General features: G+C 38.1%; 1 protein-coding gene across 4 annotated transcripts in view; it reads left to right on the top strand.

The window, feature by feature from the left end:
- Positions 1-24,731, top strand: part of DTNBP1 (dystrobrevin binding protein 1) — a 193,098-nt gene that overhangs the window by 100,901 nt on the left and 67,466 nt on the right. For all 4 annotated transcript variants that reach the window (XM_064280954.1, XM_023555807.2, XM_023555806.2 and 1 more), the window contains one exon: positions 17,150-17,172. In XM_064280954.1, the coding sequence (XP_064137024.1) occupies positions 17,150-17,172 (23 nt within the window). The remainder of the gene's footprint in view (positions 1-17,149; positions 17,173-24,731) is intronic.

Below are 24,731 nucleotides of genomic sequence, written 5' to 3'. Positions count from 1 at the left end.
GATAGTTTAGAGGACAAGTGTATAGCCATACGAGTTTAACTCCTGAGCCCTTTGAAGAGTCTTTTGCAACCAATAGGAAATATATTTTTCATAACAGAAGAGTTAATATTTAGTATATGAGCCCACATAGAGAACTTAAAACCATTTATGTGGGTGTGTTCAGCTAGCAGCTGGAAAAACAGGCTTGAGATTTAGGAGTCAGCTTACATTCTTAGATGCAGTGTGTGGGGGTAGACTTGAGAAATGTATAAAGAAAAAAAGAATTTCAGATAATATAGGCTTTGAAGAAAATGAAACGGGATAATGTTACGGTGGTAAGGCAAGGGGAGGGCTACTTTAGGGTGGGCAAGGAAGGCCCTTTTGAGAAGATAACACAAGAACTGAGACCTGAGTAAGAAGGCAGCCGTATGAGGATCTTAGATTATATAATTCCAAGTAGTAGGAACAATAGATGAAAAGACCCTGAATCACACAACAGGTAGATTTAGGAAAAAAGTAGAACTTAAAGAGAAATGTAGACTCTTAAAAACAGTCTAAATTTTTCGTCTTTCCAGTACCACCCATAATGTTCCTTGGAATTCTCACAGAAATTCTACCAGAATAATTAGTTATTTTATACTTAAAATCATACATAATGTGTAATGTAATTAAAATATTTATTTCCAAACTTCTGAATCCTGTATGCTTTCCTTCAGTATGCAATAAACCATCAGAATTTCTCCAAAAATAGCTATGTCTTGAAGAAAAACAGTGATTTTAGTAGTGCTACCTAATTATAAATGACTCATAATTTGAACACAATTCTTCAGTTGGACTTGAAATCTGCTCAGGGACATACTAAACTCAGAAACATTTTTCACTGATTCATTTAGACTTTGATGGTGTCTCTTAGGATCTCTCCTGTGAGTGGTGGTCACTGCCATTGATGAGATGTGTGCTCATTGCATTTTTTGAGAAAGTCATATTCCCTTTGCTTTACGTTTATGTATCCATTACGGTTAATACTAAGAGACTGTGCCATTCTTTTTGTTTGTCAGTATTTGTTGGTAGCATGTGGACTGTAGACTAAGTTTAGATAATCTTTAAAGCAAAGCAGGGCGTTCGTTGCCATGTGTTTCTACCAGATGTGCTTTTTTGCAGCTTTAGATTTTCCTTTGACCAAATCATTTGTGGGTTAAAAAAAAAAAAAAAGTAAATACCTTCACCTCTATTCCTGGAAAACACCCTTCAATGTACATTTTAAGCACTTTATTATTAAGATATCATTATCAAAACCCTTGTGGTACCTGGGAACACTCAACTAGAATGGTCTAAGAAGCTGCCAGGCTATTACATAGTCTTCCGACTTTACACACTTGCCCTGGATCCAGCTGCCAGTCCGATCCTTGTTTTCTGTAAGATTCCACCCCTCCCCCCACTTTGAATCTCTGTATATTTGATTCCTAACTGAAATTGTTCTTTTAATTTTTCTGAATTATGGTTGTTAAATGTTTTGCTGTAATAGTCTTTACCTCCGGGGAAGCATTACCAGCTACAAAGTTTTTTTTGAATAAACACGTTTTTTTTATAAGGTACCTATCTTCTAAGTGTTACGAATCTCTGGACTAAATAAATCAGCTCTACATCCAAAGTGTTATAGTTTTATAAGTGATAATATGTACAGTAATTCAAAATACTAGGTGTCTTGAGAGTGGGGCCTTACATCTTTTGTTTATCCTTAAATGACAACAGAGCATTGCAGTGTATTGGTTATTATGCCACTTATATCAATTTATTCTTCATCAGATCAAAATTTTTAATTTCAGAGGTGAATTCACAAGATAATAATCTGAGTCAAATATATTGTATTACCCATAGTTTGAAATACGAACACTGTCCACAAATGTTTAATTCACAAACCTGAAACTTCTAGCTGTAAAAATGCTTCAATCAGTCACGTTAGGGAAGACATCGCTGTCTTCTATTTCATTTAGCACCATTTGCTGCAAGAAGCACACAAAGTTATACAACTAATACAATTTGAAAATTTTTTTCTACTACAGGGTTGGTGATAACTCCTGGGGATGTATAATGCATTAAAAAAAAGAAAAAAGCTCCTCATTTTCTACTTATTTATTTTTAATGTATTAGAAATCATAAAATGATATTGTAGACATCACTCCTACTCTGAAAAACGAACGTAGGGGCTGAGTGAATCAAAGTGTCTGGGTGTATCTTGCCTAGAGGCCAAAAAAAAGAAAAAAAACTACTTAACTAATCACCACTGCCTTTTTCTTATGTGGTATTGGCCTCCAATGTTGTGTTTATAATTTATCAAGTTGTGATTGTTTTGTTATTGTTTATGCCAAATATCAAGTGCCAAGCTTGAAGTGACCTCGAACTTTTTTTGCAGTGTGATTAAATTTACTTCAGGATCACTTGTGAAAACCAGATTTGAAAAGCCACAGTATTGATGGTTAAAAATTACACTGCCATTCTTGATGACTAGAGCTTTGTTGGCACCTTAGATGCAATTGAAACTATGCTGTATTTATTACATGTAAAAAGTGTAATAAATACTGTATATCAGTTAAAAATTAAAAAAACAAGGCAAGAGCTTCGGGAAATGACTGTCCAAACTAAGCTCCTAGGTGGGTAGTGGGCCAGAAGGTTGACCGGCACTTCTGTTTCAGAAAGTTGCGGAGGAGATGTGGGAGAACTTGGCAGGAGTGTAGCATACAAGCCCGGCTTTGCTGAGAGGAAACCAGTGGCATTCTCTTGGGTGAAAAGGGCTCTGAAACCAGAGGAGAAGGCCTAAAGCGTCTCATTCAAAGGAGATAGGCAGGGAGGCAATAACGTACCTTTAAGGTTCTGCTTGGATGCTGAATGGAAAGCTGATCAGGAGAACTTTCTCTCAGGCAATACTTTTACAAAAAGGGAGTTAACTTAGCATCTGCCTAAGATGGAGTGGGGTCTCTGAGTGGCCCACACAGTTAAGTGCTGGGCCATTAACTGAAAGATTGGCAGTTTGAACCTGTCCAGAGTTTTCTTGGAAGGCCTGGTGATCTGCTTCTGAAAGGTCACAGCTGTGAAAACCAACCATACGGGGGGCAGTTCTACTCAGAAATGCATGGGGTCTGTGTAAGTTGGAATTGACTCACAGGCAACTGATTCGTTGGGGTTTTTTTGTTGTTGTTTAAGATGGAATAACAATGACTAGATTTACACTAGGTTTACTCTCCCACCTGATACAACTAAATGAAACAACAAAAAAAAAAATACCCAGACAAAATTAATGAAACAACAGTTTTGGAGACATTGGGCATCAGGCACGAAAGGGTGGTGATCCTTGATAACAGGAAACAAGTGAGGGGAGCCCTGTGATTGCCTCAGCATACTGCCTTGTGAGAGTTTCCAGGCTGCAGTTGGGGATGATGGGCTCAGGTGAAGCCTGGCCAACTCTGAGCAGAGACAGACTGAGCATCTGGGGAGACCAGGCAGGTAGAGTTCACAGAACAGAGTACCGGGGCAGAGAGCACTTCATAGAGAGGAACCTGGAGCTCTGTAGAGGGTTCCACAAGAACGTTCAGCAGAGAACTGCTAATGCTTGTGAGGAAACTACCCAAGGCAGGAGGAAAAAATACTCAAAAGGATTAGTTAACAGTGCCTGTCCCCAGTAGCCAGACTAGAAAAACTTAGAATTCACAAGTATTGGAAAGAGAACTCAGGAAAGTATTACCCAGATAGGAGGAATAACCAGCCCCCCATTGAGCACTGTGCCAGACCTGCTTAACAAATTGTAAAAGCAAGACTCAAAAGGATCAAAGCATTTCCAAGTAAATTAACTCCATCTCAAAACAAAGCTCGAGAATTTTTATAGGTACACAAAAATATCCAGGCCCCAACAAGAAAATCGCAATGTCTGGCATCCAATCAAAGATTACCCGGCATGCCTATTGAAGAAAACCAATCAGTCAAATCCGATTCAGAACTGACAAACAGACATTAGAGTTAGCAGACAAAGACTTTAAAAACACCTATTGTAACTATTCTGTGAGTTCAAAATGTTAAGTAGAGACATGGGAGATAGAAGAAAAAGGCCCAAACTTGTGTGTGTCTTCTCCATTTTCCCCTTTTGTTTCCTGTCTCCCTACTACATGCTAGGTTGTAGATGGCTCACAGATAGTTAATTAATCAAAGCTAAATTGATCATTTTATTTATTATAATACAGTAATCACACTTGCTAGGCCATTGACCTCTTGAAAACAGACTGAGAGCTGTGAATTTGTTGGTCTCATGAATGTGTAATCAATCTTACATTTTCTTTGCTAAATTATATCTAAATTTATGACTTGGCAAGGAATTCCATTTAACCAAATGCTTGTTCTAAAGTGTCTGTGGGAGAATAAATCTTGGCAGTTTCAGACTTTATAATGCAGTCATGGGAACAGATGTAGCTAGAATATTTAACAAGTTATTAGATTCTTAAGTTGTCAATAAACATAGTTAGGACTGACATGTAAGTTCTTTAAGCTTTATTTTGAGCAGTGAATATCTGTTTGCCATCAGTATTAAATATTCATGTCCTGACCTAATTGTTTTAGAATAATAAATGTTCTTCTAATTGGTTTATATTACTCTTTTCCTGAACTTTTTCTCCAGGTTGTATAAATGCCATTTTATAGATTGAGATTCATAAAAGTTTTTGTTTTTAATGGAGAAGATGTAAACCTAAAGTATGTCTTTGAGTTGGGGTGTAGTCAAGACTAGACATAGAACAATCTCGAAGAGGGTTTATTAAAGTAAGCGAAGGGTAATTATCTGATTATCCTGGGTTTAAAAAAAAAAAGGTAATCCTTTTTCTTTTACATATAGATTGGTTATAGCTTGTGCATTATAATTTAGAGACTGTAAAACTCTTCAGTGTTCTACAACCTGTTTGTTAAATTGGGAATGTTTTACATCTTATGTGACCCATAACCATTTGGGGTTTATTATGTTTCCTCCCTGGTTACTGTTTTATTCAGAGATGCTTTAAAAAATGTGAAATCAGTTATTTTAATCTCCATTTAAGCATGGTTAAAACCAGTGTGTGACCTTTTGCCTTTTTTTTCTGGTGTTCGGGAGGGATTCTAGAGATGGGACAGGCAGAGGCATGCTCAGTGGTCTGCTCTGTGTGTTCTGACATCGGTGGTGGGAAAACGATGGGGAAGGCAGCCACGAGAACCTGAGAGTGATCCTCCTCTCTGTCACAGCCCCTAACTCTTGACCCCTGGGCTTGCTCTGTTGTGGCTGTGTGCTGTCGAGTCCATTCCCGCTCATAGTGACCATATCTGACAGAGTAGAACTGCCCCATAGGGTTTCCTAGGCTGTAATAGTTATGGGAGCATATTGCCAGGTCTTTTCTCCCTCAGAGCCTCTTGGTGGGTGTGAATCACTGACCTTTCCAGTTAGCAGCCTAGCGCTTAAGCATTACACCACTAGGGTTCCTTCGTGCCTGCTCTGGCACGGTTATATTGGCTGAGTATTTCTGTGGCTAACAAACATTTCTTGCCTGTCTTCTACCATTTCTAGTCTTTATTTCTGGCTCAGAAAAAGAGCACTGTTAATTGTTTCAAAGGGCATGAACTCATTTGCTACTAGAGAGGTTTCATGCTGGATTTCAGAGAGGGGTGCTTGCCTCCAAAGTGAGCAACATTTTCATTTCTCTCTGGAAGTTTCATATCATTTTTCTGTTTATTACCAAATCTTAGTTTTATACTAATATCAAACAAATGCTTTAATATCATGTAAAACAACAAATAACATCTTTGAGGAAAAGAAGATAAAAGTTGATATACAGCTGTAAAGGATTAATTCAGTTAGGTAAAGGATTAATTCAGTTAGATTTGAAAATTTATCAGTTGACGTCATAGTTTATGCTTTTACATGGGTTAAAAAAAGATGAAACGAATTCTTTACAATTGTAAAATAAATAAAACATTGAACTGATTCAGAGAAAGTTAAAATACTATTTTATCTCATAAGTGAAGTTTAAGAAATATTTATTACATAATTACTTTTACAATGAACAGACCAGGTATATGGCAGCCACAGTTAAATTTATTTAATAGAGAAGAAAAAATTGTATTAAGGTATAATATTAAGACATTGGTAAAAAGTGAGTCCATGATGTTCTTATATATTTAATCTACTTGTCCTTAGCTTTGTAGGTAGCTAGATCTGTTGACAAATTAATCCTTATTTACTTGATCCCTTGAAACTGTCCTTTCTTGACTTTCACAAAATTCTGTCCTCTATCTCAGGTTAGTTTTTAATTTCCTTTGTCAGTGCCTTGATGTTGGATTCTCTTGCAGTCTGTTCTTGGATATTGTACCCTAAATAAGCTCTGCCATATCCTTGGCTCATCTACCACCCATATGGTAATCATTGCCTTCAGTTCCGGTCTCTCCTTTACTTTCAGAACTAGTTGGCACTTAGACATTTCTCCTTGGATATTTCCAACAAACTTCTCAAGTGCAGCGTGTCCAAAAGTATCTTCCACAGCAAAATTGACCTTAAAATAACATTTACTGAGCAGTTACTATGTACCAGGCACTATGCTTAAAAACTTTAATCTTAAAAACTTTATGAGAATTCATAGAATTCTCATGAATTCTCATAATGACCATTTGAATGAGTATGATTTCCTCTTTTACCAATAAGAAAAATGAGACAAGAGGAGATTAAATAATTTGCTGGGGATTGCTGAGCCAGAAAGTGGCAGACCTAGACCAGAACCTAGGTTTTTTTTTTTACTTCAAAGTCTATTCACAACCTTTATGTGGTGTATTGTCTCCACACGAAGCCATTCAAGCTCTGGGTTTAATTAGGTGCCACGGAGTATGAAAAGGATCATGTTTCTCCTTGGGCGCAACCATTTTAGCTCTTACGACTGGCTTATTTTGTGCACAACCACTTTATTTCTTACGACTGGCTCATTTTGTGCACAACCACTTTAGCTCTTACGACTGGCTCATTTTGTGCACAACCACTTTAGCTCTTATGACTGGCACATTTTAAGAATGAGCAACCAAGGTTTTCCAGTGATCAGGCCACTTGATCAGAAATACATCTGTAGATGGGATGAGTGATTTTTTTTTTTTTTTTTAACATCTACCTTCTACCCTGTAACCACAAACCCACCAGGCTGTAAGAATATGCAATTTCAGGTGGTACAGAATGACTATAGAATTCTGGGAAACAGCAGGCCACTGACTTGGTAATAATGGTTCTTTTTTTAAGGAAGCTGGCTAGCCAATTTGGAAAAAAAAAAAAATCCAGTAATACAAAAGTGGTATAAATCTTTTAACAATTTTATAATATGTATGTATATAATCCAGTTAGTTGTTACAGGCTAGTTGCTGAACACTTTTCAATAACCAATCAGTTTAAAAGTGTTTAAAACAGACCTGTTTTTGAAAATCACAAGGCGTCGTCAAGGGCATGTTGGGGTTTTTGTTTCATGTTTACATTAATAATGGTGACTTTCAGCTTCAGTTTCAACAGTTTTCTTTAGAAAGAATGTACTTTCACCGAGCTGGGTATACCCAGACGTTGCTCAGAAATTTTGGGGTGCTCTTAGCTGCTTTATCTAAATAGACTTGGTAGTTTACTTAGATGACTTTCTGGTGGGGTTGAAATATCTCAGGTGGGCCCCAGCTTGCCTTCAGATAGACTGCGTTTGGCTCTTGAACTGCATTCTGGATGCTAGGATTACACAGTTGGAGTCAGGAGACCTGGGTTTGTTCTGGCTTTATTAGTTATGAGCTCTGTGGCCTTACATCCTCAGGCCCCATTCTCCTCATGTATTAAATAAGGATGAATGATACCTATAATAGGGAATTATGGGTAGTGTGAGATAATGTATATAAAGTGCCCTGTATAGTATATGATGTACAGTAGGAAGTCAATAAATTCCACTTACCCCCAATTCATTTTTCTACTTGCTCACCCCCTCTCACCACAACAAGCATGGTTTTCCAAATCAAATAGATTTTCATGAAAAATAAGTTTGTAAAAATAATCTTCTTGCAAGTTTGAATGGAATTTAATCCATACATAAGTTAGTGCTGACATCCAACCAGCCCATTTCCTAAGGACCTTCATTATCTTTTATGGGGTTGGAATCGACTGGACAACAATGGGTTTTTTTTTCAAGTCTTCTTTGTTACCACATCTCTCAGACTCTTCTCAACTTTAAATGCCAGGATTCCAGTATCTGATGATCTTATTACTATCTAAGCTTATGTTTGCCCACAGTAAATAAATGTATAAAATTAATTTATAATATATGACTAGCATGGTAAATAAGGGTTTTGTGCAGTTTTTACAATGAGCTAGTTGCTTTTCAAGAGGTTTTGTTTTATAGCTAATGTTAAACATCCCTTCCTCTGTAACATAGCCCCTGGGCAGGGTCTGTGTGAGTAACAAATGACAACAGGGACTTCTAAGAAACAGAAGGCCTTGAGAAAACTTAACTTAAGCTAGAAAAAGATCACCTCCCCTCCAGCCCTTCCCCAGCCCTCTACCATCAATCCCTTTCTACCCTGTCAGCCACAAACCCGCCAGGCCTGTCAGGTACACAAGTACTGTGTGATTGTAGAGTGCTGGGAAATACCAGACCACTGACTTGATAATAACAAGAGGTAGGGTGGTTCTTTTTGAGAGGTTTTGCGAGATCTTTCCCATGAACGTAGTCCAGCGATAGATTCTGTCCATCAGCCGTAACAAAAGGACATTAAAGTGTGTTCCGTATCCTGATGAGCCTTTAAAATGATATCCCCTAATCACTTACAAGTGTGAAGAAAAATACTAGAGTTGATTTTGAAGTTGGTATTTTGAATGGGGTATTTGAATGTGGTAATATAGAATTATTGTGTTAGCTTTTTATCATGGGTTTTCCTAGGGAAGCAGTTTAATATTCAGAAGAGTGTGTTTCCATCTGTGAAATGATTGTGCTTATGGAGACATTTATCCAGTGGTTCCAGCCTGTTAGCTTTGCATCTGTGAGTCTGATGCAGTTGATTTCTGCACAGAATCAAATTTAATACACTTCTAGTAACATTCCATATATTTATTTATTGTGTGCTGTTTATTTTATTTTTATTCTGCCCTCATAACTCAACCCCTGTAGAGAAAATGATAAAACAGCAATTTTACCCTTTGGAAATATTATTAGACTTTGAGTCTGGTATTATTTGTTGAATGTTTTAGTTTCAGGGTTTGTTACGCTAAATTTTGTAAAAGCGTTTGCTAACCTGAATAATTTTTAAAATATGATAAAATCTTGAAAGAAGGCGTTTCAATTCTTTCTACTTATTTGATCTTCTGAAAATACTGTTAAACTATGAAAAATAAGCGACTCAGATATTTGAAAATGCAAGTGACTAAAACAAATTGTTATCAAATGAGATCATGTGTGACCAAACCTTATAAGGTACAAAATACTCTGTAGTTATAGCAAAGGCTTCTTTGAAGAGATTCTCTTAGTTATTCTGCAGCCATAGTACTTGATAATCATGGTTTGCCGAGTGTCTTTTGGGTCCAACTCTGCACATACTTGGAGTGGGAGAGAATGAGACACGGCCTCTGCACTTCAGGAGCTCTACAGCCTAGCTCTAGAGGTGATACATACTCAGAAATAACCACATGAGGTGTTATAGCACTGACAGAGTAAGTGCTGTAGGAATGGAGATAAGGGAGAAGTCTCCAGTTGGGTGTCAAGGAAATGTTCGTGGAAAAGGTGAACTTGAAGTCTGTGTTACTCTGGTTATTGTTATCATCATTTCTAATAGAGTTTGAAGGAGAATGACCAGAATTCACACCTCCTGCTTACCTACGCATTTTCATTTGGTTAACTGAGAGCTGGTATGATACAGAGGTTGAGAGAATGAGCTCTGGGGCTGCCCTCTTAACCTCTGTTTTATCCCTCTTCTGTAAAATGAGTATAAGTAACACTGCCTACCTTGTAGGGTTATTTTGAAGATTAAATAATTTAATACACATAAAGCACTTGGGAAAATATCTGCCATATTCCCAATAAATAAAAAAATAGTTTGTTTTTTTTTTTATCATAAGTTATACTGGTCCTTCAAAATTCAGTTCCGTCCTTCTCCAGGAAGTCTTTCCTACCAAACCAGAGTCTAGGAGTTGCCCTCTCTCCCCTTTATTCCCAGAGTATCCTCAGCATGTCATTGTTGTTGTTAGATGAGACCCCATGTGACAGAATAGAACTGCCTAACAGGGTTTTCTTGGCTGTAGTTTTCATGGAATCAGATCGCCACATCTTTCTCCCACGGAGACCCTGGGTGTGTTTGAACTGCCAATCTTTTGGTTAGCAGCCAAGCACTTAACTTGCACCACCAGGGCTCCTTCAGCATGTCATTACCAGAGCACAAATCAATGGCCTTGATTTTTTTTTTTTTATTTACTTTTATTGAGCTTCAAGTGAACGTTTACAAATCAAGTCAGTCTGTCACATATAAGTTTATATACACCTTACTCCGTACTCCCACTTGCTCTCCCGCTAATGAATCAGCCCTTCCAGTCTCTCCTTTCGTGACAATTTTGCCCGCTTCCAACTCTCTCTATCCTCCCATCCCCCCTCCAGACAGGAGATGCCAACACAGTCTCAAGTGTCCACCTGATACAAGTAGCTCACTCTTCATCAGCATCTCTCTCCTACCCACTGTCTAGTCCCTTTCATGTCTGATGAGTTGTCTTCAGGAACGGTTCCTGTCCTGGGCCAACAGAAGGTTTGGGGACCATGACCGCCGGGATTCCTCTAGTCTCAGTCAGACCATTAAGTATGGTCTTTTTGTGAGAATTTGGGGTCTGCATCTCACTGATCTCCTGCTCCCTCAGGGGTTCTCTGTTGTGCTCCCTGTCAGGGCAGTCATCGATTGTGGCCGGGCACCAACTAGTTCTTCTGGTCTCAAGATGATGTAGGTCTCTGGTTCATGTGGCCCTTTCTGTCTCTTGGGCTCTTAGTTATCGTGTGACCTTAGTGTTCTTCATTCTCCTTTGCTCCAAGTGGGTTGAGACCAATTTATGCATCTTAGATGGCCGCTTGTTAGCATTTAAGACCCCAGACACCACATTTCAAAGTGGGATGCAGAATGTTTTCATAATAGAATTATTTTGCCAATTGACTTAGAAGTCCCCTTAAACCATGTTCCCCAAACCCCCGCCCCTGCTCTGCTGAGCTTTGAAGCATTCATTTTATCCCGGAAACTTCTTTGCTTTTGGTCCAGTCCAGTGGAGCTGACCTTCCATGTATTGAGTATTGTCCTTCCCTTCACCTAAAGCAGTTCTTATCTACTAATTAATCAGTAAAAAGCCCTCTCCCACCCTCCCTCCCTCCCTCCCTCCCCCCCTCGTAACCACAAAAGTATGTGTTCTTCTCAGTTTATACTATTTCTCAAGATCTTATAATAATGGTCTTATACAATATTTGTCCTTTTGCCTCTGACTGATTTCGCTCAGCATAATGCCTTCCAGGTTCCTCCATGTTATGAAATGTTTCACAGATTCGTCACTGTTCTTTATCGATGCATAGTATTCCATTGTGTGAATATACCACAATTTATTTACCCATTCATCCGTAGATGGACACCTTGGTTGCTTCCAGCTTTTTGCTGTTGTAAACAGAGCTGCAGTAAACATGGGTGTGCATATATCTGTTTCTGTGAAGGCTCTTATTTCTCTAGGGTATATTCCGAGGAGTGGGATATCTGGGTTGTATGGTAGTTCTATTTCTAACTTTTTAAGATAACGCCAGATAGATTTCCAAAGTGGTTGTACCATTTTACATTCCCACCAGCAGTGTATAAGAGTTCCAATCTCTCCGCAGCCTCTCCAACATTTATTATTTTGTGTTTTTTGGATTAATGCCAGCCTTGTTGGAGTGAGATGGAATCTCATCGTAGTTTTAATTTGCATTTAATGGCTAATGATCGAGAGCATTTTCTCATGTATCTGTTAGCTGCCTGAATATCTTCTTTAGTGAAGTGTGTGTTCATATCCTTTGCCCACTTCTTGATTGGGTTGTTTGTCTTTTTGTGGTTGAGTTTTGACAGAGTGATATAGATTTTAGAGATCAGGCGCTGGTCGGAGATGTCATAGCTGAAAATTCTTTCCCAGTCTGTAGGTGGTCTTTTTACTCTTTTGGTGAAGTCTTTAGATGAGCATAGGTGTTTGATTTTTAGGAGCTCCCAGTTATCTGGTTTCTCTTTGTCATTTTTGGTAATGTTTTGTATTCTGTTTGTGCCTTGTATTAGGGCTCCTAAGGTTGTCCCTATTTTTTCTTCCATGATCTTTATCGTTTTAGTCTTTCTGTTTAGGTCTTTGATCCACTTGGAGTTAGTTTTTGTACATGGTGTGAGGTATGGGTCCTGTTTCATTTTTTTGCAAATGGATATCCAGTTATGCCAGCACCATTTGTTAAAAAGACTATCTTTTCCCCCATTAACTGGCACTGGGCCTTTGTCAAATATCAGCTGCTCATATGTGGATGGATTTATGTCTGAGTTCTCAATTCTGTTCCACTGGTCTATGTGTCTGTTGTTGTACCAGCACCAGGCTGTTTTGACTACTGTGGCTGTATAATAGGTTCTGAAATCAGGTAGAGTGAGGCCTCCCACTTTCTTCTTCTTTTTCAGTAGTGCTTTGCTTATCTGGGGCTTCTTTCCCTTCCATATGAAGTTGGTGATTTGTTTCTCTATCACATTAAAAAATGACATTGGAATTTGGATCGGAAGTGCATTGTATATATAGATGGCTTTTGGTAGAATAGACATTTTTACTATGTTAAGTCTTCCTATCCATGAGGAAGGTATGTTTTTCCGCTTAAGTATGTCCTTTTTAATTTCTTGTAGTAGTGCTTTGTAGTTTTCTTTGTATAGGTCTTTTACATCTTTGGTAAGATTTATTCCTAAGTATTTTATCTTCTTGGGGGCTACTATGAATGGTATTGATTTGGTTATTTCCTCTTCGATGTTCTTTTTGTTGATGTAGAGGAATCCAAGTGATTTTTGTATGTTTATCTTATAACCTGAGACTCTGCCAAACTCTTCTATTAGTTTCAGTAGTTTTCTAGAGGATTCCTTAGGGTTTTCTGTGTATAAGATCATGTCATCTGTAAATAGAGATAATTTGCTTCTTCCTTGCCAATCTGGATGCCCTTTATTTCTTTGTCTAGCCTAATTGCTCTGGCTAGGACTTCTAGCACAATGTTGAATAAGAGCGGTGATAAAGGGCATCCTTGTCTGGTTTCCGTTCTCAAGGGAAATGCTTTCAGGCTCTCTCCATTTAGAGTGATGTTGGCTGTTGGCTTTGTATATTAAAAAAAAAAAAAATTTTTTTTTTTTAGATGCCCTTTATTATGTTGAGGAATTTTCCTTCAATTCCTATTTTAGTGAGAGTTTTTATCATAAATGGGTGTTGGACTTTGTCAAATGACTTTTCTGCATCAATTGATAAGATCATGTGGTTCTTGTCTTTTGTTTTATTTATATGGTAGATTACATTAATGGTTTTTCTAATATTAAACCAGCCTTGCATACCTGGTATAAATCCCACTTGGTCGTGGTGAATTATTTTTTGATATGTTGTTGAATTCTATTGGCTAGAATTTTGTTGAGGATTTTTGCATCTATGTTCATGAGGGATATAGGTCTGTAATTTTCTTTTTTTGTGATGTCTTTACCTGGTTTTGGTATCAGGGAGATGGTGGCTTCATAGAATGAGTTAGGTAGTATTCCATCCTTTTCTATGCTTAATGGCCTTGATTTTTAATTGTTGCTTTACTTCTCTGTCTCTTCCACTAAAGTTTCTTGAGGTTGTGAAGTGTGTATAGGCCAGACCTTAGCATTATTTTTAACAGTATTCCTAGAGTTCAGTGATTTTCACTGAATGGATGATTTAATTCAATAAAGATTAAATATATTCAGTATAAGAAGATGGATGTTTTTACAAGGTTGATGGCGATGATGGAGAGAAATGAATTCAGGATATGTTTTGAGATATAATTGATAGCATTTATCGATGGAATGGTGGTGATGGATAAATCAAAGCTTGAGCAACTGAGTAACGATACTGGTTGAAGAAGGAATACTGGGAGAAGGGTAGGTTCTGCTTTGCGAATGTTTGAGGAGCCTGCTCCACTTTTGAGTAGAGCTGTCAAAATAGGCAGTTGGATATGAGTGTGGAGCTCAAAGAAGAGATCAAGACAGGAAATATAAATCAGGAAGTCAATAACATATAGATGATATATAAAGCTTCTTAGCAGGATCAAATAACCTTATGAGGGAATGTTAAGTTCAGAGGAGAAGGCGGCCCAGAACCACACCTGCAATGGTCTAGCATTTAGTGGCCTGGAAGGGGGTTGGAGAAGCCAGCAAAAGAAGCTGAAGCAGGAGAAAAACTGGAACAAAGTATCTCAGTGAATGGCCAGTTGGGTCAAATGCAGCTGAGGGATTAGGATGAAAAGTGAGAAGTGTTCATTGAATCTGGCAACATGATGATTGTTGGCTGACCTTGACTCTGCAGGGATGGAGTCCAGAAGCCAAACTGGGATAGGTTCAAGAGTGAATGAGAAATGAGGGAGTAGAAACCTGTAGAAGCTAAATCCTTGAGTAGGCTAAAGGGGATAGGGACCCTGTCTTCAGCATCACCGGCTTTAGTTTCCCAGCCTCCCAGGTCATTTCATAAAGTCCCAAATGGAACTCAACGCACTGCCCTCTAAAATCTCTTCTTCTTGCTAAGTTTCCTATCTCTAGTATTAATGAATTTTCCTTCCTTCCAGTGATCCAAGCTAGACCCTTAGAGTTTTTGTATTCTTTTCTTTCCTCCATTTATCCCCACTTAATCAGTTGCCATGGGCTGTTGAGTCTTCTCCACAGCGTTTTTTGAATAGGACTCCTGCTCTTCATTGCCATTGCCACTTAAGCTGCTCAAGCCAGGCGCTAATTAGCTTTTCCCCAGACTCCTCTAATAGTTTCCTAAATACAGCCTGCTTTTTATCCTCTCTCTTGCCAGTGCAGCTACCCATCACAGCTAGAGTATTTTTCCTCAAGCACAGCTTTACTCATGTTTTTTTCCTGCTAAAAATAAAACCAGGTCCTTGTAGCCTGGCACTTAGAACCTTCTACCTTTATAACCTTACTGCCTACCACTTTCTTTTCATTCAGCCTGCTGCTCTGAAGTATCTACTGTTTCCTAAAGATAACCTGGCCTCTGCCTTCATTTTTCACTGTTACCTCTGCTTGATCTGCCTTCCCTTCTCAAATCCTCTACATCTTCCGTGTTTCCAAATGCTTATTACCTCTGAGAAATGACGGAGCACACCCTAAAAATTATGAAATTCCCAGCATTTCAGTGCTACTGTTTTAGTTTATCAGTTCTGTAGAAGTTCCACAATATTCGTTTACTTAAAACCACAATTATCTGAATCACCCCTACCTCAGTCAATCTTATTTCTTAGGACTTGGGAACAGGAATGACTTGCTCTCTGAAAGGAAGTTTCTTGAAAATGTTACCAGTAGTTGTGGAGCTCTGGGTCATGATACTCGGTAAATAGAGGATGCGAGAAAGAGCGCCCTGTTAGGCCTGTCCTCTTTTCTCAACAGCGGCTTCCTGTGGATTTGATGAAGGAGCCAGAAGGCTGGAGGATGAGCATGGCCTGTCCAAATGAAAGACAGCTTTCCTCAATTGGGCAGTTTCTCATTAATGTAATAGACACTGGGTTCCTTGTTTTATGGATGTTGGTACTTAGGGATGGGGGCATGGGAACAGCAATGTGTGTGAAATTATTACTCTTGAGTTTCAGCTTTTAAAAACAGGAGGTACTTTTAGAAATCTTGCTTTCTACACGTTCTGAAAGAAGAAAAGCAAAGAAGTTCTCTAATGATTGTAATTATAGAAATAAGAATTACTTATTAGAATATTGAACTTAATGTTCTGTCAGACCCCCATCAGTGGCTTTAGGGAATTGCTAATGTTAGGCCACAAGTGAGAAGTAAATTGGAGGTAGTTTCAAGATGTTCTCTGGTGATGTTCTCTGGTGATAGCTTGCCTTTGTGTTAGGCCCCAAATGCCTTTCATCCCATTTTTTAGTATAAACCAGGTTTTAGGGATGTTTAATTTGTGCCTTATTGAGCTTTTGACAAATGAAGTTGGACTATTGGCTGAAAGGAGACAATTGCACAATTTTTAAAAGATGGGATTGAAAATAACTTTCTCTTTTCTAGTGATTGAACTATGGTGCTGGGGCATTATTGTATGGAATAGGTATGTTTGGAAAAGAGTGTGATGGCCATCTGGTTTAAGACCTTCACTTTGCCAGTCCTTCCTACCAGCTGTAAGTGTAGTTGACTAGTTGGGAACGTGAAGGATATTGTAATTAGTGGCGTGTAACACTGCGAATGTTGTTTGAGGAGAATTCAGAACAGCTCTAGATTTTTAGTAAAATCTAGAGTGCAAATAAAAGATAAATGTCTTATATTTTGAGTGGGAAAACAAACCTTTACTAATAAACTTAATCTCTTCAAAATTAATTTTTATTAGCACTGATAATGAGAAAACAAATATATTACAAAATTATAAGGGAAAACCTAAGGACAACTTGCTTTGACTTCTTTGTAAAAAAACACTTTGTTTTACATTTGTTCTTTTTTCTCCTGCTGTACATTTCCCCAGGGAAACCTTGTATTTCAGCAGCATCCTTGATTGACATTGACAAACCAGAGGCCTTCCCCAAGGCTTACCCTTTCATGGCAGGATGAACTGTGGACCTCACTCCTTTGATATGTGCCTTCCCCTTTCATTTGAAAGGGAAAATATATATGAGATGGCTTGTAGCTAGTGTTAAAATGCTATGTTTTCTTATACTTCTAATACTTTAAATTTGGTAGAATTTTTTGAGCAATTAGTAGAGGAATAACAAAATAACTGAAAATAGTTGCTTTAGGTTGATGGCATTGGTAATTTCTATAAAGCATAATTGATAGGTGAGCATTCAGAAATACCACTCTGGGCATTTAAAGTACATAATAAGTTTTTATTATAATGTAAGAGCAGTTTCTGTTGGGAATAGATTGTTTTAAATTTGCATTTTCTTTTTTCCTACAGGAAGGAACTTGAAACCTTCAAAGGTAATGTGTTTAATTCTTTTCTGAAAAGTAGTTGAGAGTTAATTGATGTCAGATGTTCTCACTTGATGATGAGAGAACTCATTCCTTTTTTAAAAAAATCTGTTCATATCAAAAAGTAAAAGTTTCCTTAATACTGTTTTTGTAGGTTTTATTTCATCACAGGTGGTTTTGATCTTTTAGCTATAACACATGCTCCAAGTGAGAGTTTCTGTTAATGGCCATTATAAGTAGTATGTCAGGAAGGGATCCTGCCAACCTTGAGGTTGCTGAGAATCTTTGTCCAAGAAGATTCTGGCCTCTTTTGTGGAAAGTATGGGTCCCATACAGAGGAAGTGGTGATAAGGATGTGCCCCTGCAACTGACCTAGCAGGTCACTTGACCCTCCTCAGATGTTTTTCATACTGGGACCCACAACAGCCACTACCTTGTAACTTTGACTAAGTTGCATACCTTTTTCAGGCTCAGTTTTTCCATCTGTAAAATTAGAGGCTCTGATGAAATATATTCCATGATTCTGAAATCACCCAGCATTTAGGGAACTTCTGAAGGAGGAGCATGGAAGAAAAATTCTTGGTCCTGTTGCCCCTTACTGGTCATGGAGAAGCACTAGTGAAAAACAGGGAAAACCACACGCTTTGCTTTCCAGAAGCTCAAGGCCCTTCCAATTTGCCATTTTTCAATTTTTTTTAGTTGCCACCAAGTTGGCTCTGACTCATGATGACCTTACATATAACAGAAACATAGCCTGGTCCTGTGCCGTCTTCACAGTCATTGGTATGGTTGAGTCTGTTGTGTCAGTCCATCTCCTTGAGAGTCTCTGTCATTTTTGCTGACTCTCTTCTTTACCAAACACATTGTCCTTTTCTAGGGATTGGCCTTTCCTGCTGACGTGTCCAACGTAAGCAAGATGCACGCTCTCTATCCTCCTTTCTAAGGAGCACTCTTCTTATATTCTGTCTTTAGGTTCCCAATTACTCATTTGCAATTAAGTAGTGGAAATCACCATTCTCAGAGAGACTTATTTCAATGAGCAGGAAGACTTGAATTCATGGCTTTGAACTGGTTCCTTCCTGTTTGAACCCCTGCTGAGAATTTGCATCTCCACCCCAGCTATACTAAATCAGAATGTACATTTTAACAAGATCTCCAGGTGATTCTTAGTATGATAAATTTTGAGAACCACTGCGCTACTAGTGATTCTCAGAACTGGTCCCTAACCAGCAGCATTAGCATTGCCTGGGAACTTGTTAGAAATGCAGATTCTCAGCAGGGGTTCCAACCAGAAGAACTGGTTTGAAGTCCTGCTTGAATTGCTTTTTAAATCACTTCTGATTTAATTGCTTCAAGCTTAATTATATTTCACATGTTTACTAGCATTGACCTTTAGATTTACTGAATAATTAAATATGCTCTGGTATATCATTCTTAGTGGAATTGTTTATGTGTTTGATCTGTTTGATGGTTTTAGAAAAAATGACTAACCCTCAGGAAAAAATGTATAAGGGCTTATTCCTAGTATGGCTGTAAGCAAACAGAGTTGTTTTGGCAATTTCTATTTGACTGACTGCAGTTGTAGTAAATGATTAAGTTCATGGCCAGCTTGTTGAGGTTGGTGTTAAATGATCATGTGACGTGTTATCGTGGCTATCATTGTTCTTATTCAATTTGTGAACCACTACCCATGTACATTATTTTTCATCAGTAGTTTGAAATTCTGGTAAAATGTTTTTTTCTCTCTCATTCTTTCTTTTGGTTGACTAGTTTAGCATCTTATATAATGGTAAGAGATGGGTGGGGGGGGGGGCCAATCAAGTTAACACTGAAAGACAGGCAAGGACACAGATTATGTAAAATGTCAGTTTTATTTGCCTCTCAGTACTGAGATGTTCTTTTTTATAGTATGACAGTATTCACGGAATAAAAAGAAAAAACCAGCAGGATGCAGAAGGTCAGGTAGAGTTGCATATTACTTGATAGAATAATTCAGTTTCCGTTGCAATATCTTGTTTATACACACATCCATAATTATATGCGTCATTTAATAGCTGTCAGATCCACCCACCCACAGGCCAGTTAGCTCTCAACTTTGAACAAACTCTAAATTGATTATTGCATCTCGTCTCTTTTTTTTAGTATCAATATTCATTAAAAATTCTTTCTTCTTGAGTACTTCGCTAATATCTCAAAAGCATGAATAGTATATAACCAGAAAAAAAGAAAAATATGACTACTCTTCCACGGCATTCGTGCAGAAATAAATTATTCAAACATATTGTAACAATTTATTATTTTGTGAACATTACCTTTGTTTTTCTTTTTCAAAGTACAAGAAAACAAAAAGTTTTACTTCCTCTAATTGTGTGTTTTGTTCCCCCCCACCCCCAACTTTTGGTTGTGTTTAGCAGCTCTTTTCTAAGTTGGGAAAACATACATTTGATTCCGACTCATAATGACCCTACAGGACAGAGTAGAACTGTCCCACAGAGTTTCCAAGGAGCGCCTGGTGGATTCGAACTGCTGACCTTTTGGTTAGCAGCTATAGCTCTTAACCACTATGCCACCAGAGTTTCCAAACCCAAAGTTAGTAACCCCTAAAGTTAATAATATAGGTTGGTATCCTTCACTGAGTTCTGGGTTCTCCCATCTGTACTGCTTTGGGGTTAATGAGTTAGGTCCACTCTTACACCACACACAGCAAATATGTACAATATTATTAAAACCAGTTGTTTGTATTTTACTACTAGCAGCAGGAAGGTTTTCTTTGTTCCTCAAATACTGCATTCCTTTAAACTTTTCCAGTGGCAGTCACTTGAATATTAGCCTACAAAAAGAGGAGAATAGGACCTTAAAAGTCCTAATTTTATCATTCCATGGGGAAGAACTTTCACTATTATAAGCACATGTAAAGTAACTAAAGGTTTCACAGTCCTTAAAGACATGGGAAATTTGCCGTGGGCAGACATGCTTGTTGTTCAGGAATTATTATGTTTCCACTTTAATTTTCAAAAGATTATCATCCTATATATAAGTCTTAAAATTACTCTTAAGATTTTTCAAGTGCAAGTCTAGAAGTATTGTACCACTGAAAAGAGTAGAGGTAAGAATATCCAGGTTTGGATTGGGTATCATTCTTACTGCCATAAGATCCCTGACTTAACATGTCTTTAATGTGCAGTCTTGGTCTTTACCTTCACTCAAGTGCCTCTTCAAAATTAGCCATCATTCTCCATTTTGTCGATAAAACATACCGACTGGTACCCACAGAGTGCTGAATGCTCATGACTGGTAGACTGCTCTCCAGTACATCCAGATACTTCTGCTTCTACCAGTTCAGTTGAATGCTTACCCAAAGTGAGTTGTGTTTGCTCCTAAACTCATTTATGCTAGAGTTACATGCTATTGTAATGTGCAATTTAATTAATATTAGGTAAAATGATGAAACCTCAGAGTTGAGGAGAATCATTTGTGAGAAAACTAAATTGGCTGCTTTGGAAAGACTTAATATAGGTAAGTAAAAAACCCAAAACCAAACCTACTGCCGTCGAGTCGATTCCAACTCATAGTGACTCTATAGGATAGAGTAGAACTGCCCCATAGAGTTTCCAAGGAGCGCCTGGTGGATTCAAACAGCCGACCTTTTGGTTAGCAGCTGTAGCTTGGAACCACTACGCCACCAGTGTTTTCATAGGTAAGTAGCTTTTTAAAAAAATTGCTGGAAAAGGCATACTTAAGAATTGGAAAAGATTTGGGGAAAAAAATCATAAAAACCCTGCAAGATTCTATATACAGATTATAGAACGTGTCTTAAATTTCTGTTCTACTTTAAAGAAATAGAGTGAAAATTTTATCCAGTGTAATACAGATGGGTGATTTATGTAGGAATTTTTGGTCAGTGGGACCCATGCTTAAAGAATTCATAAATTTTTTTTTAAAGTATGGTTATATTTCAAACTAAAATGTTCACGTATATATTTTAATGGATTCCTACGTTAACTGCTTTTTTTTTTTAATTAAACGACCAATATAGGTCCCAATCGTATCATAATAAGAGGTGTAGTTCCCTACTCAACATAAAATTCCATGAGCATGCCAGAAATGTGACTAGCCCATGGAAAAGGCAGCTGAAGCCTGCATGATATAGTATGATCACATTTAAGACTTAGCTCTTGAAAACAGAGCTAGTGAAAAGGACCAGGCCAGGGTGATCTGAGAAATAGGAGGAAAGCCAAGACAATTCAGTGCCTAGAAAGCCCAGAAAGGAGAAAATTTAAAGGAGAAATGGGTATCAGCTATATAATACAGAGAAGCTGAGCAGAATAAAAATATATATATGAGATAGTAAATAGGAAATTGGTGCTCAGAAAGAGCTATTTGTAGAGGGAGAATCCAGGCTGCATGTTAGAAGTATATGTATGAGAAGTTAGGAAGTAAAGTCTACATGAACTAACTATTCTTTTATGAACTGAGGGAAAGAAATGAAAAGATAACCTCAGATAGAATCAGGGTTAAGGTCAGGGAAAAACGTGAAATTGAAGATGTTAAAGGAGGTGATTGCAGTCCTAGAGAAGGTAGAAAGAAATGATATACAGGTAGGTCATTCTTCCCTTTCCCTGAAACCCTAGAGAAGGATGGCTGATAATATAGCAGAAAATTAATGTGGAGGGAGGAATCATTTTTGAGAATCCACCTGAGAAAGGATAGCTGAATTCTGAGCTATACTCAGAAGCCAAAACAAAAGCCAAAACAAATTACTTTGGTGAAGAGCATATATGATGGTCCAACGGGGATGGTCATCTTGGGTGCTAAAAAAAGTATGCTGAAAGTGTTTAGCAGTGGAGTTTAGGCTGGGGAGGAGAGGCGAGGCCTGGCTAGACCAGCAAAATAAACAGGATTAGAGGTACTAGGGATGGTGTATATCATAAAGACCAAGAATATTTTCAGTGCTTGAGTTGGATCTTGTGGTCAAAGAAGGGAATTTCAGTTTGAAATTTTGAAGGTGGAACAATTCCCAGTGATGAAGAAGGTTAAATTCAAGTAAAAATAATAGAAGTTACCAAATTGAGTTGGTGATCTAAATCAAAGAATTCAGAGACTAAGGTTAGAAGTCTCGCTTGTTTGGATGACTCTTGGATATGAATTTTGCATACTACTGACTTGGGTGGCCCTTAACATGTCACAAATCTGGATGATGATAATAGATGGTAAACTTGGGTAGAATTTGTTGTTTCAGTTCAAGAATTAGCTTACATTTAAGGCCTTAACTATCCAGCAGTCATTTGACAATAGTTAAGTGATGGGGACTCAGTTTGGGTGATACGGTGATGACTCTGACAGAGCCTTTGTCCTCAAGGAACTCACAGGCTTATAGAATAGACGGACAAATTTAATTTTAATATACTCTAAGAATGTGTTATTGTTAGCTGTCATCGAGCTGATTTTGACTCATGGCAACCCCATATATGTTAGAGTAGAAATGTGCTCCATGGAATTTCCAAAGCTGTGACCTTTTGGAACCTGATTGCCAGGCTTATCTTCTGAGGAGCCTCTGGATGGGTTCAAACTGCTAAGCTTTCTGCTGGCAGTCGAGTACTTAACTATGTGTGCCACCCAGGGACTCCTTACTATAAGAATGTACTACAGTGAAAATAAGCAGACTGAGATGGGAGTAATTGACTATTTAGAAAGAGTGACACTAAGCTGGATCTGAATGATGAGTTCTTACCAGGCTGAAGAGGACATCCTGGGAAGAGGTATGGACAATTGCAAAGATGCAGAGATGTTTATTTTATCTTGAGAGTACAAGTTGAAATGTAATTTCTTCATGGGTATGGGTTTTGGACAGGAGGGAACTGCAAATAATTTGTTACTGCTGAAGCATATGGTGTGTGGGGTGAAGCAGTGAAAGATGGAGTTGGCGACGTAGGCAGGGAACAAACGATGCATAGCCTTTCATGTCATGCACAAGACTGCGACCTTTTCCTTTGGGCCAGTTTGCTCCCAAGAGAAATGAAAGTATGCAAGACAATAGGAGTGGAGGAGAAAATTGGAGCTTCTATTTATGTTTCTTTTTTATGTCATCCTTTTAAATTACTATTTTTATGTATATTATATAAGAAGTTAGTACAGGAATATGTGCATATGGTATGTAAATATACACATTTGGGGTGCATGTTAGAAATTTTTGCTCTTGGGTGGTTGCAGGATCAAAAATCTTAAGGTGACCGTTGTAGCTGATCTGGACGGAGTGGGAGAACCCGAAGGTTTTACTCAGGGCAGCAGGATCAAATTTATATTTTAGAGCAAGTTTCCTGGCATCAGTATAGAAGTTAGATTGAAGAAGGGTAAGTCTAGAGCAACAGAAACTAGTTAGGAAACTATTAGAAAGATTTGGATTAAGGCAGTGGTAGAATGGAGAGAAAGACAAATGGAAGAAATTGAGTAGGTAAAATAAGAAGAACTTGATGACCATTCTGAGAAGCCTAGGATGAATTCCTAGGATTCTGGTTAGGACATTTGGGCAAGTAGTTTTCTCATTAACCAGCATGTGTAGTACAGGTAAAAGAGCAGGTTTGTTAGTGCATTCTGTCGATTTTATTTTTTGGGGTGGGTGGGAGGGTAAAATTATCAGTTTATTAATGACTTCAGGCAAATGCCAATAACCCCACAAAAGTTCAAAACATTTTGATGTCAGCTAAATTGAAAAATACTTTTAAAAACCTGTTTTGTCAGGGTTTAATTTACAACCATGTGATTCATCCACTTTAAGTGTACGATTCAGTGGTTTTTAGTAAATGTGTGGACTTCCGGCAGCTGTCACCGTAACGCAGCTTCAGAGCATTTTCATCACCCACAGTGATCCCTTTCTGCCTGTTGGCAGTCCATCCCCGCTCCCACTGCCAGCCTCAGGATATCATAAATCAGCTTTCTATCTCTATAGATTTGCCTTTTCTGGACATTTCATTAATTTTTAATACATTTGTAGAGTTACGCAACCACCACCATAATCTAGTTTTAGAACATTTCCATCACCCCAGAAAGTTCCTTTGTGCTTGTTTGCATTCAGTTTCTATTCCTACTGCTGCCCCCAGGCAACCACTGATGTGTCCTCTGTCTCCATGGACTGGCCTTTTCTGGACATTTGATATGAGTGGGGTTATACGATATGTGGTCTTTTTGCATTTGGCTTCTTTTACTTAGCATAATATTTTTGAAGTTCATCTGTGTTGTAGTGTATGTCAGTAGATCGTTCCTTTTTGTTTTTTAATTAACATGAAAAAAAAAAAACCCATTGCTGTCTAGCCGATTCTAATTCATAGTGACCCTATAGGCCAGAGTAGAACCGCCCCACAGGGTTTCCAAGGAGCGCCAGGTAGATTCTAACTGCCAGCCTTTTAGTCAGCAGCTGTAGCACTTAACGACTACGCCACCAGGGTTTCCAATTAATATTCTGTTATATGAATATACCTTATTTTGTTTATCCGTTCTCTAGCTGATGGACGCTTGCATTGTTTCCAGTTTTTTACTCTTATGAATGTTACTGCTATAATCGCTAATATGCA

Source organism: Loxodonta africana, chromosome 1 (assembly GCF_030014295.1).
Source record: "Loxodonta africana isolate mLoxAfr1 chromosome 1, mLoxAfr1.hap2, whole genome shotgun sequence".
NCBI lineage: Eukaryota > Metazoa > Chordata > Mammalia > Proboscidea > Elephantidae > Loxodonta > Loxodonta africana.
The sequence above is the reverse complement of the archived record's forward strand: the minus strand, read 5'-3'. Positions and strand labels throughout refer to the sequence as shown.